The sequence below is a fragment of the Ctenopharyngodon idella genome, chromosome 2, assembly GCF_019924925.1.
Source record: "Ctenopharyngodon idella isolate HZGC_01 chromosome 2, HZGC01, whole genome shotgun sequence".
In the NCBI taxonomy this organism is placed as follows: domain Eukaryota; kingdom Metazoa; phylum Chordata; class Actinopteri; order Cypriniformes; family Xenocyprididae; genus Ctenopharyngodon; species Ctenopharyngodon idella.
The window spans coordinates 7673036-7693506 of record NC_067221.1 but is presented as its reverse complement, the minus strand read 5'-3'; the positions used below and the strand labels follow the sequence as shown (position 1 = coordinate 7693506).

The following is a 20471-nucleotide window of genomic DNA, read 5'->3' as shown; positions in this document are numbered from 1 at the left end:
GGCTTTTACAATATTTACCCCTCATTTACTTCATATATCTTCCAGTGGACTCTAGTTTACCTAGTGGATTCTTCATACCATTGTATACATATATAACTATCCCATAATTTTCAGCTGTTTTCATCATTTTATATTTAATTAAAAAATGTATCTTAGGAATTTGTCTCAATGTTTACTGTTGCCTGTTTTAAACCAATTAGGTATTCCTTATTTCATTTAATTTCAATACATTTGGTGACGCTCTTCTTCAGTGCCAATATGTTTTATAACTTGCATTTTCTGCCAAATCCAAATGATCTTCCTTTATGTAATATTAAATATATTTTTCCACTTTTCTGTAATACAAACTTGTAGATTTTCCTACAGTAACATTCTTATATTTTTTCTCACATTGGCTCGATTCTTCCAATGTTGTATTTACATGCAACAGAGATATATCTGTTCTTTATAGCAGAAATTATTATTGCTACTTTTTTATTCTTTTGCATTCAAAAGCTTTGGTCAATTGTACAATCAGTTGTACAGTAAAATCAACTAAAAGCCACATTCCTGCTACATTTATAGTTATTTAAAATTAATAATTTATCCCACAAAAATTGGTTCTTATTGGCTGGATGTTTCTACATTTCAGCATTATTTTTGTTTTTTGCGCAAAAATTTTGTATTTGAGGCACTTTTTAAATCTTCATCATATGAGCTGTTTACAGCTGCATCTACTTCTAACCTCAGTCCGAACTTTTCAGCTTGGAATATCTTTTACAAAGGACTGCTAACATTTTATTAACAAAAACAATCAAGCACAGTGGATTTTCTTTATTGCCAGTTTCTTTTCAAACAGGTATGTCTTTTTCTATTATTGATATCCTATTGTATCAATATTCAAATCTATTGTCTAATGTTCTATTGTTTAATGTATACATTAGAAAATCTGCTTTAATTGCACTAACACATCTTCTGCTTAATTCTGTCCAGTTTCATCATCCTCTTTTAAGTGTGAATAGGCTTCACCATTCGACATATCCCAATTTTAATGTAACCCATTAAACTATATAATTTATAACTTCTTTTACCATCAGGCACCTTCAGTATTATATTTTATAATATTTTATAAACTGTGTATTTGTCAAATTCCAAAATACTAAAAACTCAACCACATCAATCATTAATAATTTTTTCATTTTAAATCATTAATCATTGTTTTTATATGTATCCTCAAACTTTACTTCCTAAGCAATTTGAGTACAACCTCTACAGCTTTTAAACATTTTATTCTTTATAAAAGACTTCAAAATCAAATGATTAAATACACATTTCAGCTACCATCCATCCTGAGTGTTTCCTTGGCTAACTTGAGAGGCTGGAAGGATGAAAGGATGGACATTTAAACTCCTTTAAAACTTTCTACTATTAAAAAACCTAGCTCACAAATTAAAATAACTTTTAATCTAATAATATTAATAATTATTATTATTTAAAGTAAAAGCATTTTCCTTTTCCTAAATTTCTTATGTATAGACCTAACATTGTTATCTAAATTTATTTAAGATCAGTTTTCCATCTCTTATTCTGTTTTTCTATCATGGATTTTTCCTTCAGCTCAAAGCATTAAACTAATTTCTTACTGCTAATAAATTTTATAACCCATTATAACAGTAATTCCATATTTTACTTAAATAGCAAAATAAAAAATTATATTCTTTCTTACCTTGTGGTAGCAAAGTTTTTCTGTAGAAAACCTGTGGTATTTCAGTCTCTCCCTTTTTTAAACTTTTCTAGGCTTTTCTAGTCAATCATTCTCAAGTAGCCTCTGTTTTCTACTCTCAATCTTATTTTTTTTCCTAAACTTAATTGGACTGCTAATCACTGTTTTAAGTTACTCTATTGTATTAGCAATTTTTTCCCTCTGTAGTTATTATTTCCTTTTTTATTCAGGACTAAAGTATCCTTAGATTTGCAATATATTAGGCTATACAGCATGTTTTGTAGCCTTTTCTCCCATCACTGTATAGACTATGGCACTTTTCTCCCAAATTTACTTTTTTTTTTTTTTTTTTTTTTTTTAATCTTCTGTTGATTTGGTTTTTTTAAATCTTTTTCTTAACTTTTCTTAACTCTCTCTAGATTGTACTGTCATGTTATAAACTGAGATGGTGCTAAGCTTCAGCTTTTCTTTCTTTCAATTTATTGCCCTTTATTTTTCTGGTATTTTTCAACAATCAGTCTATAAGTGTAATTTAAAAATTTAGTTATTACTTATCTCAATGTCACTTTTCTTTTATCCATTAATATTTCTCAATAATAACCTGTTTAATTTATTATATTAATTCCATTATTTTAATTAAACTTCAGTTGATAGAGGTCTGTCTTGCAGGGGCATCTTCGACTCATCTTCGACCCCTGTCCACATAAGTTTTAATGTCCTTTCCCTTTAACTCTTACTGATTTACTGACAAAATATAACTAACCCCAGTTATATTTACAATTATAATTCCAATATTCTTTCTTGTACACTATTCTGTTCATCATTGAACTCCGGGGGTTAAAATCCAGACTGGGATCATCAAAATCCCACTGTTACTTTGGTCTTTTTCCAACTCTTTATCTGGGCTCTGAAAATTCTCTCTGCCAGTTTTAACACTCTCTTGGCTTTTGATATTCTTGCTGGCATCTTACTTTCTCTAACTCTCTTTTCAGAATCCATTTTTTTTTTGTTTTTAATGACAATAGATCTAAAACTTTAGTTACTTCTTCACCTATAGTTCCTAGTGCATTAAAATCTGTTTCCCATTTTAGACCCTCGGTTTGAGCAATACGGTTAAGGGTGAACACCGGGCTGACTTTATCTGTCCGTAAGTCAAATTTCTGTTAGGCACAACTTTCTTTGCCCCTCTTTTCTTAAGTATCTCTTAAGTATCTCTTTTCTCACTATATCAGAATATTTGTTTTCCATCTTTAACCTCAGGCTAATCATTCAATATTTAAAGTGTTACTTTTACCTCAACTATTATATACAGTAGTTTTAATATAATATATCACATTCTCTGCTTTCACTATATCAACGGTATCAGAGTCAAATTCAAGCTCTGAATACAAGCTCTAACTCCTCTGGCTCTGTCTCACCCTGACTCTTGTAAATCTCTCCCTATTTCAGGCTTCTCATACTGAAGTGCGGATGGCTGAGAGGGCCCTGGCACATCATCTTTTCTCAGATGATTTTTTTTTATAGTTCCTACTACTTTGCATTGTTGTTGTGTTTTTTTTTTTTTTTAATAAGTTTATTGTTAACAGTCTATCTTCCATTATCTTCATTGTCTGGAAATTCAAATTATATTCTTTCAATACTACAATATTATTACTCCTTTTTAACTATTCTTTAACTTTCTATTAAAAGAAAAGTTATCAGTTATCACAACTATTGTTTTCCAGTCTTTTAGCCTCTAGCGTTCTGATAGTATTCTTTTTGGCACTCTACCACACCTATAAGAATGTAAAACATTTTCTTTAGCTTTATGTATCAACAGTACCTATCACATTTTCCTTTTCTATGAGCCTTATACTGTAATTTTATCACAGGTACACATTTTCCCCATTTCCACTTTTTCTTCTTGTATAGCTGCTAGACCTACCTCAGTCTTTAAGTTTTGACCATTTTGGTCTGTCACAGGAGCCACGTTCCATTTCTAGAACCGGTGTGTCTGCTCGAAAGGCTAATTTTTCTTTCTCATGGATGAGCCTAAACACATTGCTGGATTTTTGCTGGGCTCTCCCTGCCATGAGCAAAGCGTCCTTCACTAACAGGTCTTATCTTTAGCTCGTCTCTGCCTCTCATTCTCTGAGGCTAGCCATGTGAGACTTTCTGTCTCTCCTACAGCTTTCTTAACCTTTACGGCTCCCTGGCTCGTAAAGTTATCTGTTCTACACGCGTTCAACCCTTTCTGGGCCGTCTATAAATAATCCCTCTAGATTATTTACATTTTGGGTCTTACAGGTTACCTGGTGATTCACTAGCTTCCCAAGTTTTTACATCTAAAACTCAAGCGCACGAGTGCGGAAGCGAATGGGAAAGCATTGCTCGATCGACCGTGGCCAGGGGTTGATGGATCAATGCCCCACGTTGGGCGCCATGTTTTTCGGTGTGTATTTTGATCTTAACACCTTTAACCTTATTATTTATTATTCTCAGGTTAGGTAAAGTAAGTTGAGTCTGGCCTAAATTATAAGCATTTAAAATTACTTACAATTTGGTCAGAAGACTCCTCTGTGGCACATTCTTGTTCAAAGTCTTAAAACACTACAAAATCAAGCCAAGGTAGGCAGCTTTTGTAATCAATTAAATTTCTTTTAATTGGTTACTTTTTTTTTTTTATAATAAACAAAAATGTAAAGGCAAATAAAACTTCATCATTAAGGTATAATATACAGTAATCACTCTTGTGAGTCAAAGGTGTAGTCAGCTCTGGGCTTCCCATCTTCAGCTTGGGGTTTCTTGTCCTCAGCTCTGGGCTTCTAGGTGTCGGGGGTACTGACGTATCAGTATCCGAAGAGGCAATCAACTCATCAGTCTTTTATACTCCTGTTGTTTATTGCAGACGTTTGGTTATCTTCTTGATTGACGTACGTTGTAACTTTCCTAAAGTTTCCAGATCCTTCTCAAGGCCTCGCAGGTGCAAGCTGTCTGGCTTTTGTGTCCTTGAACTCCAGTAAACTCAGCCAAGATGGCTGATGTCGTTATAAGGTTCTAGGAGTAGAACCACAGTTCTCTGTGTCCTTGAGCGCACACACATAGAACAACACACATATCCAACAATAACTGTACATCTCTGGCCATACAGTATAATACATTTCTTAGAAACAAACAAAAATAAATAATAATAATATTGTAAGCAATGCCTAATTTTTAATACATTGGCCAAATGTGTAGCAACAGACTTCCAAAATCTAAACAAGGAGGCAGGGTAATTGCATTTTCTTGATATAATACAACATGAGGAAGCTCAAACGTGCCACGTAACATGAGAATGAACCTCATTGGTTCTTGAGGAAGCTCAAACGTGCCGCGTAACACAAGAATGAACCTCATTGGTTCTTGAGGAAGCTCAAACGTGCTGCGTAACACAAGAATGAACCTCACTGGTTCTTGAGGAAGCTCAAACGTGCCGCGTAACATGAGAATGAACCTCATTGGTTCTTGAGGAAGCACAAACGTTCTGCGTAACACGAGAATGAACCTCATTGGTTCTTGAGGAAGCTTAAACGTGCTGCGTAACATGAGAATGAACCTCATGGTTCTTGAGGAAGCTCAAACGTGCTGCGTAACATGAGAATGAACCTCATTGGTTCTTGCGGAAGCTCAAGTCTCTTCAGAAAATTTGGACTAAACCACTCAATTCATATGGGTTAGTTTTACAATCTCTTTATGAACTTTTTGAAGCGTCAAAGTGTCAGTTGTGTAGCTGTCTATGGAGGGACAGAGCGTTCTCATATTTCATCAAAAAGATCTTCTTTTGTGCTCCGAAGATGAACGAAAGACTTACGGGTTTGGAACAACATGAGGGTGAGTAATTAATGACTAACCCTAATGACTAAAATTCTACATAAACTAGGGGTGTCCAAACCTGCTCCTGGAGGGCCACTGTCCTGCAGAGTTTAGCTCCAACTTGCCTCCACACATCTGCCTTGATTAGCTGGTTCAAGTGTGTCAAGTGTGTTTAATTGGGGTTGGAGCTAAACTCTGCAAGATACTGTAGGTTTTGCAGGTTTTGAACACCCCTCACATAAACCTGACAAAAACCAACTAGTCAGCTTTACCAATCAACTAATCAGCCATCCTGTCTCATTGCTGATAAACTTTTGCATCTTACTCTCAGGTGTAAACTGGGCTACTTCAACCTGGACCCCCAGAATCCTCAGGGATGTACTCCATGCTTCTGCTTCCAGCATTCCACTGTGTGTGACAGCGCTGATGGCTACAGCGTGCACAAAATCACCTCCGTCTTTGACAGGGGTGAGCATCCATCCAGTAGTCAACACCCTATTTATACTAATTTCTTGAATGTGGTTGTCAACAAATGTGCCACTGTTAAATCAACCAAAGGACTGTAACATGGAGAATGAGTAGAATGTGTTATATATGTCACTGAATAGATGATGAGGGCTGGAAAGGACAGCAGAGAGACGGCTCCAGTGTTCCTGTGCAGTGGTCACCCACCTCTCGAGAGATCTCGCTTATCTCAGAAGACTACTTCCCCATCTACTTTGTGGCTCCAGGTATAATAACGGATGCAATTTCCTCTGTGTGATAACTGAACATTGATTGACAGTAAGACATGTGTTGGTCTAATCACCTGGGATGTTTTCTTTTTTGTTTCTGTAGAGAAATTTCTTGGTAATCAACTGCTGAGCTATGGTCAGAACCTCACGCTGAACTTCAGGATTCAGAGACATGACGCTCGACTGTCAGCAGAGGATGTTGTGCTGGAGGGGGCGGGGCTTCGTGTTGGTGTGCCGCTTATTGCCCAGGGCAATTCCTACCCAGGAGAGGAGACACAAACCTTTGTGTTCAGGTGAAGCCTTTGAGTTTAAAATTGGAACAAGTATTCAATTCAAATATTTAATTGCAATGAATCTCTCAATTTCTTTTCTTAAACATCAACACATTCAAATATTCTATAATGGCTCTAGTGGCCATTCTGTATTTTCAAATAAATAAATAAAAATAAGTTTGTTTGTTTTTTTTTTTTTAAATGTTTTGGAAAGATGATCACCAAGGCTATATCTTTTTGATCAAACAATATTAAATATATAAATAATAAATATTATTACTATTTAAAATAACTGTTTAAATAAATAGAAAGATAAATAAAATAGTAAATTCCTTTATTTATTTTACTGTAATAAAGATAAAATAAGTTATTAAAATAACTGTTTTAAATAAATAAAAAGTTAATGTTGTAAATTTATACATTTATATACTTGTCGAATGCATCAAAATACATTGAAGTTAATTGCATGCATTAATGTTACATTTTAAAGGGGTCATGAACTGAGAAATCAAAATTTCCTTGAGCTTTTGTTATGTAAGAGGTCATCATACTAAAAGAATATCCTGTAAGTTTCAGAACTGAAAACTTCCTTGTTAGTCCAAAAACAGCTTTTATTGTAACCAAGCCCAGATAATGACTCGTTGTTGAATGTGCCTAAAAGATAGGTGAAACACCACCTCCGCAGAAGAAATCAACTTCATCAGTGCAACGTTAGCCCCGCCCACTGGCATGTTAGTAAGATGACGAGGAGAGAAGATCACTATAACAGGACAAAAATAACATTTACCTTTCAAAGGATCCTAATGCTAGGAATATGGTTATTTATGTTCAACAATGTAATGTCTCAGTTGAGCTATATTTAGTTGTATTCGGTACATTTCACGGTGGATTCTTTGGTAAATCAATCGCATTTCGGTGCAGGCTTTGCAAACAGACTTTTCCGATATGGACTTGACAGTAATGCCACAACATGTAAGTAACTGTGTTAATTACAGTCAGATGTTCTTTGTCTTTGTGTCAGGAAATCAAACCAGTGACTAAACGGTCAACTTCACATTGTTTCTCTTAGTAGAATGAAAATAATCTGTTATTTAAACGGTGATTAAATTATATATAGAAAGCGATCAAAGAACGCTCCCTTTACAATCGCTGGAGCTGTCAATCAAACAGCACGAGTTTATCAGTGACTGAGTTCTGGACATGCGCCAAATCTCCCGTTTATTCAACAAATCTCTTATTTGCATCATGTTTGCACTGTTAGTTATGATGAAAGCATTCGTTAGTGTGCAGAAATTGAGTTGCAATGACGAGATCACTGCGCTCAACATGTCTGTGATCGGCTTCATGCTTATCACTGCAACCTTTTATGCCACGATCTAAATATAATGCCATAGATTTAAATGTAATGCTATAATCAACACTTTTCACAATTAGTTAACCTTGAGAGCTGTAATAGTAAAAACGTGCTAAAAGTTCAGCAAAGATGTTCAGCAAATGTGCCAATCACAGCAGTGGGCGTTTACACTGCCACGCCCCTTAAAACAGAGCGTTCAAATCAGAGGGCTAAAATCAGGGTAGGAAAAATACCTTTTATTTCTAAATTATGACAATTTTTGATGTAAAAATCATACTAACATTATAAGTGCACCCCAGGAAAACAATAGAACAATGCAGTTCATGACCCCTTTAAGACTTATTTGTGCTGTAAAGATGAAATATTTAGATTTCATTGTCAAATCAATCTTTTGCAAATCAATTGATTTAAGCACATAATAGCTTATCTGCTGTCCAGTTGCTTGTAATGTTAAATATCATCTATTTCGTCATTCAGACTCCATGACACCACGGACTACCCTTGGAGACCCCCAATGAAACATGCCGACTTCCAGAAACTCCTGCACAATCTGACTTCTGTTATGATTCGTGGAACCTACAGTGCAAGAAGTATGTCTACTAATTCACTAAAGAAAAGCTTTTGTTTTTAGTCGCTCTATGAAGACAAAATATAAATGTTTTGAATTCTGTTTGATTATGATGACCTTGAGTTCTGTTGCGAGACTCTTAAGCTAATCTTAACTGATACTTTAACTAACTTAATTATATTTCTGCTGTAGGTGCTGGTTATTTAGACAACGTGTCCCTTGTGACCGCCCGCCGTGGCACTGGAACTCCAGCTCGTTGGGTTGAGAAGTGTACGTGTCCTCAGGGTTACGTGGGACAGCATTGTGAGAAGTGTGATCTGGGATACAGGAGGAGCCGACCTGAGCTGGGCCGCTTTAGCTCTTGCGAGCCGTGCAACTGCAACGGACACAGTGACACCTGTGACCCTGTGACAGGTTTGCCATCACAACTGACTTATTTGTATTGCATTGCCATAGTGTTGATATATCATTTACTTATCTGCTCTCAGGAGACTCAAGCCGGCAGGATCCACCCAAACTCCACTATATACATACTAAACTGCAGCAATAATCAGAGTAGTACTAGTGTTACTTTTGGCTTTGATGTTTGTATAATGTTGCCATCTTGTGGTGATGTGTGGTATTACAATGTGTCTTTGTTTTGTACTTGCAGGAATGTGTAACTGCCAGCACAACACCGCCGGCATGAGCTGTGAGAGGTGTAAGGATGGGTTCTATGGTGACTCCACGGTTGGCTCTTCTTCAGACTGTAAACCCTGTCCCTGCCCAGCAGGTGCCACGTGTGCTGTGGTGCCCAAGACCAAAGAGGTGGTCTGTACAAACTGCCCAACTGGAACCACAGGTACAGACTCATAGCATTCAATCTGTTTAAAGCTTATACAGTATGTAAATATTACAGCACATAATCATCCAAACTTTAACACTCTCCAGGTAAGCGATGTGAACTATGTGACGACGGCTTCTTCGGGGACCCTCTTGGTGAGAAAGGTCCAGTCAGGGCATGCCGGGCCTGCAGTTGCAATAACAACATCGACCCCAACGCTGTGGGCAACTGTAACCGAGAGTCGGGCGAATGCCTCAAGTGCATCTACAACACCGCCGGCGTCTTTTGCGACCGTTGCAAAGAAGGTTTCTACGGCGATGCCCGTGCCACAAACGTAGCTGACAAATGCAAACGTGAGTTAAACAGGAACAAAGTGTTTTGGTTTTTTTTACTTTCTCAGAGCTAGAAAAACAAGGTTGTGCCAGCTTAAAGGAATAAGCTTCTTTTTTTAGTATATACCATAGTAAGAAAGTAATATATTTAAAATACATTTATTTCATACTAAGTATAGTTCAAATATATTAACATATTTACTGACATATCACTTAAGACTTACTGATATAAAAATTATAATTAAACTTTATTTGGAGTCCTACTTGTGCACAATGCACATTTCTTAATATAAAGCCTAAAATGTGTTTTAATGTCACTATTGATAAGGATTGTATGAACTTTGAATAATATTTGTCTTTAAATGCAAGATATTTAAAGTTTACCTAAAGTATACTTTCAATAGTTCCACTTTAGCACAATCAAATATACTATACAAGTAATATAGTTTTATATACAGTCAAACCGAAAATTATTCAGACATTTTTGATATATTTTTACTAGTGGGTGCAAGACACTATAGTTCATTTATGTAAGTGAGGATAGCAAAATAAAGTAAACTATGACATATTATACCCAAAAATTCTTCATACAGTGGACTACCAGTAAAATTGATAAAAATTTGGAACCAAAAATTATTCAGACACTTTGACCAGAACATGTTTTGCTTAAGTGTTATCTGACATAATTAAGATTATTTTTTCTGACACAGTTTAACTCTGAGATCTTGTCATATTTTATTACCATTTTTTAAACTATAGTGATTAAACTGTATTAATGAATTAAATGTTCAAGGTGTCTGAATAAATTTTGGTTTGACTGTAAGTAAATATATAAGTAAATCTTTAGTTGGACCTCAGCACTACTTCAAAAAGTACAAAATTAGTTGTTCCAATTTAGCAGATTTTAAGTATACCAGTTTAGTATACCAAAAGTACAATTGCAGGGTATTTTTATTAAATACATAAATATATAAATGTATAAGTAGTATACTTAGCATTAAATAAATGTATTTCAAATACATATTAGTATGTTTATTTTTCACTAGGATATAGACACACTAGCATTCAAAAGTTTGGGTGTTTTTTTTCTTTAAGAAATTAATACTTTTATTCAGCAAGGATGCAAAGGTGACTGTAAAGACATTTATAATGTTACAAAAGTATCAAATAAATACTGATCTTTTGAAGTTTCTATTCAACAAAGAATACTGAAAAAAAAAAAAAAAATATATATATATATATATATCACAGTTTCCACAAAAATATTAAGTTTTCAACATTGATAATAATAAGAACTGTTTCTTGAGCAGCAAATCATCATATTAGAATGATTTCTGAAGGATCATGTGACTCAGAAGACTGTAGTAATGATGCTAAAAATTCAGCTTTGCATCACAGGAATGAATGAAGTATTTACATATATTAAAATAGAAAATACTTATTTTAAATTGTAACAATATTTACTGCATTTTTGATCAAATAAATGTGGCCTTGGTGAGCATAAGAAACTTTTTTCAAAAACATTATCAACCCCAAACTTTTAATGTATATTATTATTATTATTATTATTATATAACTTATTTATTGTTCCACCTCTGCAGCGTGCTCGTGTTCTCCGTACGGTACAGTAGACGGGCAGACAACCTGCTCTCAGGTGACGGGCCAGTGTCAGTGTCTTCCACACGTCATTAACAGAGACTGCGGTGCGTGCGAGCCCGGATTCTACAACCTAAGGAGCGGCAAAGGCTGTGAAAGGTATTTGATCTAACCCTCTTTTCGTATACCATATTGCAAACAACATACCTACATGTTTTTAAAACCTTTAAAATCTTTGAATTTGTTTCCTCAGATGTAACTGCAACCCTATTGGCTCCACAAACGGCCAGTGTGATATCGTTACCGGCCAATGCGAGTGTCAGCCTGGGGTCACAGGTCAACACTGTGAGCGCTGTGAGGTCAACTTCTTTGGATTCAGTTCATCGGGTTGCAAACGTACGGTTTCCTGCTATTTTACTATATCAGCAGTTCTACCAAATACAGTATTACTGTATAATTTATCTTACATTTTCAATTTGTTCCGTGTACCATTGGTTTGTTTTTGCAGCTTGTGACTGTGACCCAGAAGGCTCTCAGTCCGCACAGTGCAAAGAAGACGGCCGTTGCCAGTGTCACCAAGGCTTTGTGGGAGCTCGCTGCGACATGTGTGAGGAAAACTACTTCTACAACCGCTCCGTTCCAGTCTGCCAGCAGTGTCCCAACTGTTACAGCCTGGTCAGAGACAAGGTATGAGGTTGTCTTATGAACCCAGGACTGTTTTTTTTGTTTGTTTGTTTGTTTTTTATATAAAACGGAAGAGACAACTTCTAATACATCTGTTTTCTTTCTGTGCAGGTGAACCAGCAGAGACAGAAGCTTCTTGACCTACAGAATTTGATTGATGGTCTGGACAACAGTGAGAATACAGTGAGTGACAAGGCCTTTGAGGACAGACTTAAGGAGGCAGAGAAAACAATAATGGACTTACTGGAAGAGGCTCAGGCTAGCAAAGGTATTGTCTGTCATTATTTTTATATAAGACATTTAAAGGATTAGTTCACTTCAGAATTAAAGTTTCCTGATAATTTACTTAACCCCATCCAAGATGTTTGTCTGTCTTTCTTCAGTCGAAGGTTTTTGAGGAAAACATTCTGCATATAGTGGACTTCAACAGGGTTCAACGGGTTGAAGGTCCAAATTGCAGTTTCACTGCAGCTTCAAAGGGCTCTACATGATCCCAGATGAGGAATAAGGGTCTTATCTAGCAAAACAATTGGTCATTTTCTAAAAAAATATTAAAATTTATATGATTTTTATCCACAAATGCACATCTTGCACTGCTCTGCGATGCGCCACGCTTTACGTAATCACATTGGAAAGGTCATGTGTGACGCGGTAGGGCGAAAAACTTCAAAAATCGTCCAACATCATTGTTTTACCTTTTTTTTGTAAAGGTCGTTTGATGTAGTCGGCACTTCCACCCACGTCACACGTGACCTTTCCAACGTGATTATGTAATGCGTGGCGCATTGCAGAGAAGTGTAAGATGAGCATTCGTGGTTAAAAAAGTATATATATTTTTACTTTTTGTTAAATTACAGATCATTTCACTAGATAAGACCCTTATTCCTCGGCTGGGATCGTGTAGAGCCTTTTGAATCTGCACTGAAACTGCAATTTGGACCTTCAACCTGTTGGTCCCCGGTAAAGTCCATTATATGGAGAAAAGTCCTGAAATGTTTTCCTCAAAAACCTTAATTTCTTTTCGACTGAAGAAAGAAAGACATAAACATCTTGGATGACATGGGGGTGAGTAAATTATCAGGAAATGTTTATTCTGAAGTGAACTAATCCTTTAATAGGACTTCATATTGATTAACTACATAAAATAAGAAAAAAAAAAGTAAAAAAAAAAAAAAGAAACTAAAAGAAATTGACTGATTATACTTTAATAGTGTTAAATGTTTCACTTTACATTATAATTATTCTGTTATCTTTCATTGTTATCATACAGAAGTGGATAAAGGCCTTTTGGACCGTCTAAACAACATCAACAAGACCCTGAACAACCAGTGGAACAGACTGCAGAACATCAAGAACACAGTGGACAACACGGGAACGCAGGCGGATAGAGCACGTAACCGAGTCCGTGATGCAGAGGACCTGATCAACACTGCTAGAGAGGAGCTGGACAAAGCAAAGGAGGCCATCAGTAAAGTGGTGAGATTTCTACTACCTCGCCAAGAGAGCATGTCGTAATACTCCACAAACAATTTGAGCTAATGGTCCTGTAGTCCAATAAAATGTCTCTTAATTGCCAATATTTCTTAATTTTCATCCTGTTTGACTGTTCCCGTAGGACATTAAAATCCCCACAACCTCTGGAGATCCAAATAATATGACACTTCTGGCAGAGGAAGCCCGTAAACTGTCAGAAAAGTGAGTTGTTACAGTATTTAAATCAGTGTTAATATGACTTTTTTATACCACCCAACACAGTTTTATATAACCTTTTCTGTGGCTCTTTGCACAGACATAAAGCAGATGCCGATCAGATTGAAAAGATTGCGAAGGACGCCAATGACACTTCCACAAAGGCTTATAATATGCTAAAGAAGGCTCTTGATGGTGAAAACAAGACAAGCAGCGACATTGATGAACTCAACAGGAAGTACGTCCTGGGCATCACATTTTATATGACTTTCTTTCTTACCAAAGCATCTTACAAAATGATGAAATGTTTGTGTGTGTGTGTGTGTGTGTGTGTATATATTATTTATATATTAGTATATATCATATATGTATATGCAGTATATAATATGTATGTATGTATATGTGTGTTCTCCATTTTTAATTTACATTTTTTTATATTATTGTATTATAAATTATTATATATTCTGATTTTAAGACATTTAGTGATTTAGTGATTTAGTGAAGATTTTAATATTTAGTGATTTTTATATGCAGATAGTCATGCTTAACAACTGTTCTTATGTGCTCAGATATATTGAAGCAAAAGATCTGGCCAAGACCCTGGAGAAACAAGCTGCTAAAGTACACGCTGAAGCAGAAGAGGCAGGAAACAAAGCTCTGAAGATCTATGCTAACCTGACCAGCTTGCCTCCAGTCGACACCAAAGCTTTAGAGGTGCTGATTTCAGAACTTTTTCTAATTCTTGTTGAATTTACACAATCAGCTTGGATGCATCTATAATGAAATTCTCTTGAATTTCCCTCAGGATGAGGCCAATAAGATCAAGGAGGAGGCATCAGACCTGGACAAACTGATAGACAAGACCGAGAAGGAGTACAACGACCTGAGAGAGGACCTGAGGAGCAAAGAGGCAGATGTCCGCAAACTACTGGAGAAAGGAAAGACCGAGCAACAGGTACATGAGATTTGACTTTTATGTACTTGTTTTGTCTCTGCTCTATGAAATTAGTTTTCAAATTGTAGTCATGGTGGTCTAAAATAAGAAAAGATGAGAATATTTAGTTGCTTTTTAGTTCAGCTGCTGTTTCACATGGGTGATATGTAAGAGTGGAGTACATGCCATGAGGCCCAGGAGCCACATAAATGATACTGATGAGAGACGAGTGATACCACTGGTCATAGTCCATAGTCTCATCCTAATCTGATTGAGTTAAATGTCATGTTCTTAATGAAAGAGCTGAACCATGAACTCAGGCATTGTGGTATGAAACCTGCTCAGAGTGTAAGTTACTTTTTGAGATGATTGATAAAGTTTGGCATTTTATAAATAGCATTTTCATGATTACTTTAAGACTAGGGGATGTTTACAATATTGCATATTTGTTCACCCACAGTATTGCCTGTCATTCTTAGAAGTAAATATGTTCATGATAAACACAGTAAATGTCTTGTCAGTGCAGAGTTTTAGCCAGTCGTGTCATTGAAGACAGCGGTGCAAAAACCCAGCATGTTCATACTCACTTTCTGCCCCTGTCTTCTTCAGACGGCCGATCAGTTGTTGGCACGTGCAGACGCAGCGAAAGCTTTGGCTGAGGAGGCAGCAAAAAAAGGCAAATCTACCTTCCAAGAGGCCAAAGACATATTGAACAACCTCAGAGGTGAGGGGTCATGGTGCCTTTTATATATATCTTTTTCTAAAATAATAATAATAAAAAAAAAGAAAAGAAATAAAAAAATTTTTTATTTATTATATATAAAAATGATATCCAAATAAATAAAGATCTAAATAAAATTTTAAATAATATATATAAGGGCTGTCAATTAATTAAAAAAATTAACTAATGAATCAAAATTTTCTGTAATTAATCGCACCTACTGTAATACACAGTAGTCAACATTTGAAGTGGATCAAAAAAGTTCATCAAAGTTGTCCTAAGAACTAAGTTGTCCTAAGAAGAAGGTTTTAGGACAACTTTGATGAAAGGTTTTGATCCACTTCAAATGTTGACTACTGTATTTTTATATTGAAATAATTTCACATTTAATCTCCAAATTAATGTTGAAACAACAAAGACAGAATATTTTTAAATATTTGATCTAACAGGTAGGACGTATAGAGAATCAAAGCAGTTATCAAACACTTCACAGTCTTCACTGCATAATTTAGATTAAAATATGGATTAATTTTTATTAAAGCTACAAAAGTTATTCAATTAAGAGCAGTGAGTGATTAACATGATTCTTTGATTAACATTAATGGCAGACTGTAGCAGGTTTATTAGGCTGCTGTCACTTTAAGACCTGCCGCACATGACGCGGATTTTGTATTTATTTAAGACTTTATTTAACTCATTTAAGAGGGTGCTTATGAGGATACTCAACAAAACAGGCATTTTGGCATAGTTTTGTGTTTTTGTCCATGCAAGTGCTGTCTGAAGCAGCTTTCTATGCTTACGAGTCGAGTGTGTGTCACACAGATGGCACACCAGTACCACACTGCGTTCTCTTTTGTGTCTTGTCGTGCTTGAATGGTTTAAAAGCATTTGCATGAATCAGAGAGTGATCATATAATGTAATGCTAGCTAAAGGATGACGGGAAAATAATGGATGCTGCGTTACCTGTTGAATATTTGTAACACATTAAAGTGAAAAAATGAACCACATGCATTAACATGTTAATTTTGACAGAACTAATTTTATATATATATATAGATAGATAGATAGATAGATATGTAGATATATATGTGTGTGTATATGTATGTATGTATGTATGTATATATATATATATATATATATATATATATATATATATATATATAAATGTGTGTGTGTGTAAATTTGTTTTTTTTTTTTTTTTTTTTTTTTAATGGATATTTATGTATTTAGATATTTATTAATATTTGTGTCTCACTTTTAGACTTTGACAAGAGAGTGAATGACAACAAAACCGCTGCTGAGGATGCCATGAGGCGAATCCCAGAAATCAATGCGACAATTAATGAAGCCAATGAGAAGACCCGAAGAGCAGAGGCAGCTTTAGGCAACGCAGCTGCAGATGCTAAAGAAGCCAAGACAAAGGCAGAGGAAGCCGAGAAAATCGCTAATGACGTACAGAAGGTACATGTTGAGTTTCAGATGAAGAACATCACAATCATAAAGTCCTGGGATGTCTGTACCTTTATCAAACAGTCACATCGCAGCTCCAAAATAGAAAACTTATTTATTGCATATTCTCACCAAATGTGATGCTTGGAGCCATGTAGCTCCTCTTCATCAAACAGTGCCTATATATACTAAACTGTGGACTTACTTTGATTTGCATTTTCTTAATCAGGGTTCGGCGAAGACTAAGGCAGATGCAGAAAAAGCTTTTGAGGACACCATGAGACTGGATGGAGAGGTGAACGATATGATGGACCAGCTCACAGCTGCTGAGAGAGAGCTAGAGAAGAAGAAAGCAGAGGCGGTCGTTGACATGATGATGGCAACCATGGTGGGTTATGGACTGTTTGTGTACAACTTGTTTTAATACCTCATTGCAGACTTTGTATGTTTATTGACTTTGCTGTTCTTCACAGGCATCTGATAATGCTAAAGAAGCTGAGGGCAATGCCAGAAAAGCCAAAAATGCTGTCAAGACAGTGCTGAACACAATCAATGAATTATTAAGCCAGCTCGGTAAGACTATCTAGTTGTTCATCAATATTCCACATTTTTGTGATGGATACAATAAACAATAATTTTCTTTTCTGTGTTTTAAAGGTGCAATGTGTACATTTTAGGAGGATCTATTGACGCAAATGCAATATAAAATACATAACTGTATATTATGAACTGTTATGTTTTTATTACCTTAGAATGAGTCGTTTCTACATACACCAAGGTTCCCCTTACATGTTAAGTCAACATTTTGCGCTAGCATGTTTCTACAGTAGCCCTAAACGGACAAACTGCTCTACAGAGCACGTTTGCTCGACTGGCTACTCTCTGCTGTCTCAGACGATGACATCTTTGTCCTATGTTGGCCACCGTAGCTTCTCTATATTGCAATTCGCAATCTCACCGCTAGATGCCGCTAAAGTTTACACACTGCACCTTTAAGCATTTCAACTAGCTTGAAATAGTCCTAACTATGTGTATTTCCTGTGTCATGCAAGATCCCATTCCTCTTCTTCAATGCCTGATCAAAGATGTCATGCTAATCAAGAGCTTTTCCAGTTATTGGCAGTGTTATTTTTAACTAAAACTGTTAAAAATTGTTCTTAAAAAATAAATCTGAAATAAAGTAAAATATAAACAGATGAAAAACTTAAACTTCAAAAAAATGTGTGTGTGTGTGTGTGTGTATATATATAAAATATGGAATACACAGAAAAAAATTGGTAATTGAAATGATGAAATATAAACATTAGACTTAAATCTTAAATGACATTAAACCTATAACATATTTACTAAGACTTAAACTAAAATTTGCAAACTGAAAATACAAAAATAAAACCTTGATATATAGTATATAAAAAAAAAAAAATATATATATATATATATATATATATATATATATATATATATATATAAATATCATATAAATAATAAATGGTATTGATAATAAATGTAATTTCCCCATTATATTGTGCAAGAAGAATGTAGTTCTGTGAAACGTGGTGACGTTTTAACACACATAATTATAACTTCAGGCAATAATTATGCTCCTCTTCCAGGCAACATCGATAAGGTGGATCTGAGCAAGCTGAATCAGATTGATAACGCTCTAAAAGAAGCCAAGGACAAGATGGCAGGAAGTGAGCTGGACAGGAAGCTGAAGGAGTTGAATGACATCGCCAAGAGCCAGGAGGACATGATCGACGACTACGACCGCCAGATCCAAGAGATTCGAGCGGACATCGTTAACCTCAACGACATCAAGAACACTCTGCCAGAAGGCTGCTTCAACACCCCGTCTCTAGAGCGGCCTTAACCTCCACGCCACACGCTACGTCTGCCTTACACTCCCTGTGTTCTTCAACCTCGTCCCACACAACCCTCAACCAAAACAGGCTTTGTTTCCTTTCAAATTCTTTTACTCGCATTTTATTTCCTTTTATTAGGTTATTGTTTGTTTGTATTTCTACACGTTTCTTCGAAATCATGTTTTACAAACAGAAGACAAAAGCAGCTTTTAATTTTTTTTTTATATGCAGAAATGCTACGTGAAGAGAACTCCAAGCAATGCCGCTCACCAGCCGCGTGTGTTTGTGTGTGTGTGTGTGTGTGTGTGTTTGTGCGTATTTGTGTTTGTGTGCGTGCGCTACAGTCAGCTGTTAGAGGCCTTGAACCCACATGACTGCACCACCTCCAGCTCTTCCTCTCAAACCTCTCTGATCTTTACAACAGAACCAGAATTATTTGACGTAATCAGAAGCCAAGGCGTTGGTTTGAGGAAGTTTGCTACTTAAGCTAGTGTATATCATCATCGGTAACGCTATTCGCTCAAAGCTAACAGTGAAGGAATCTTAATTTGCTCGTAATGTACATCTACTTTCGCCCCTCGTGCTAGATTTGATACTGAAAAAGAGCGAGTCGTACACGTAAATACAGTATTTCAGCTCATGTGTATATAAATTGTTCAGTACTAGAAGTCCCTGCACGGCTCAGATGATTTCATACATTTTATGGTTGCGAGACATTTCAGTTTTGTGTTTGGTGTTTGTTTTTATTTTTTCAGACGCTGCTGCTTATTACAGGTGTCCTGCAAATCACATTAACATGAGCAAAACTCAACACTATGCAACTTTGTACATTGGCGTAGCAAGACTTTTATCTGATACACTGGTGCTAATAATTATTTCAAATGTTATATTTTTGTGTGAATGTTTTTTTTTTCTTCTTTTTTTATTATTATAATATAGAGTTGAGGAACTGTTATTTGTGTAAATATGCTTAAATGATTCAGGAACGGCTGATTTTTAAACCCAAGATCTAACCAGCCACCTCATCGGCTCATTCATGAGAAAAAAAAAACAAAAATCAGCCAAAACTTCTGCATAATATATATAATTATATATATATATATAATATGTTCTGTGGTATAATACGCTTGCCTGTATACATGGCTCAGTGTTGCATCATAGCTCTATCATTTATTTTATTTGTGGTTCATTTTCAGCGGATGGTGATGCATAATGTCTTGACCCTTTAACTTGCACACCCCCAAACATGTCTGAACATCCACATGTCTCTAATATTTCATATTTATCGGAATGATTTGCTTTACTTGAGATGGGAAGCTTAATCACGTGTTGATAGTTAACCATCTTTTTTAGTGCCTAAACTTTTGGACGTAATCCTCTAAATGTGGATGTTGCATTAAAGAGTTAAAGAGGTCTTTGAAGTCCAAACGATGGTTTAGTACATTTCACTGTTTGTTGCTTACTGTTACCGTATCAGTAGTTCCTTCAGTTACAGTCTTACTCGGACAGGTTTGCTGAATTTAGCAGTTCCTCAGCTGACAATGTCACATCGAGAGATTCAACTATGGAAAGTGCCACTATAAAAAACATCAGACATATTCTAGACCTCCCCTCTCTACCACTGTGGACATAAGTGCAACACGTACACGTTTATGTATAAAACAGTATTTTTAATTTATAATGTATCAAGTATTTGTGATCTGTTGTTCTACAGTTAAGAGTATGTGTTTGCTGCACAGTCTTTATGTGATCCTTTGGTTTTAGAGAGTGTAATGGTTTTTAAAGACTCCCTTCCCTCTGTTTTAATCAAGGCATTAACAAACACACTCACAGGACCTGACACACCTCTGCTCGATACCCATTTGCCTGTAAAATCAATCGTAACATTTGAATAATAAACAGTGGTTATTACAGGA

General features: G+C 35.7%; 1 protein-coding gene and 1 long non-coding RNA gene across 2 annotated transcripts in view; one reads left to right on the top strand and one right to left on the bottom strand.

The window, feature by feature from the left end:
• Window positions 1-20471, top strand: part of lamc1 (laminin, gamma 1) — a 79891-nt gene extending 59420 nt beyond the window's left edge. Inside the window, exons 8-28 of the mRNA XM_051914681.1 lie at window positions 5868-6004; window positions 6145-6267; window positions 6374-6563; window positions 8374-8486; window positions 8657-8878; window positions 9117-9305; window positions 9395-9640; window positions 11221-11374; window positions 11469-11611; window positions 11724-11902; window positions 12011-12167; window positions 13170-13375; window positions 13515-13594; window positions 13689-13826; window positions 14158-14302; window positions 14394-14543; window positions 15132-15246; window positions 16506-16705; window positions 16923-17081; window positions 17167-17266; window positions 18307-20471. Of these exons, the coding sequence (XP_051770641.1) occupies window positions 5868-6004; window positions 6145-6267; window positions 6374-6563; window positions 8374-8486; window positions 8657-8878; window positions 9117-9305; window positions 9395-9640; window positions 11221-11374; window positions 11469-11611; window positions 11724-11902; window positions 12011-12167; window positions 13170-13375; window positions 13515-13594; window positions 13689-13826; window positions 14158-14302; window positions 14394-14543; window positions 15132-15246; window positions 16506-16705; window positions 16923-17081; window positions 17167-17266; window positions 18307-18563 (3403 nt within the window). The 3' untranslated portion in view covers window positions 18564-20471. The remainder of the gene's footprint in view (window positions 1-5867; window positions 6005-6144; window positions 6268-6373; window positions 6564-8373; window positions 8487-8656; window positions 8879-9116; window positions 9306-9394; window positions 9641-11220; window positions 11375-11468; window positions 11612-11723; window positions 11903-12010; window positions 12168-13169; window positions 13376-13514; window positions 13595-13688; window positions 13827-14157; window positions 14303-14393; window positions 14544-15131; window positions 15247-16505; window positions 16706-16922; window positions 17082-17166; window positions 17267-18306) is intronic.
• Window positions 3243-5861, bottom strand: LOC127523690 (uncharacterized). The gene is made up of 2 exons (XR_007932914.1): window positions 5178-5861; window positions 3243-5126 (listed from the first exon to the last, which is right to left on the bottom strand). It is a non-coding gene; the product is annotated as an uncharacterized LOC127523690 (long non-coding RNA).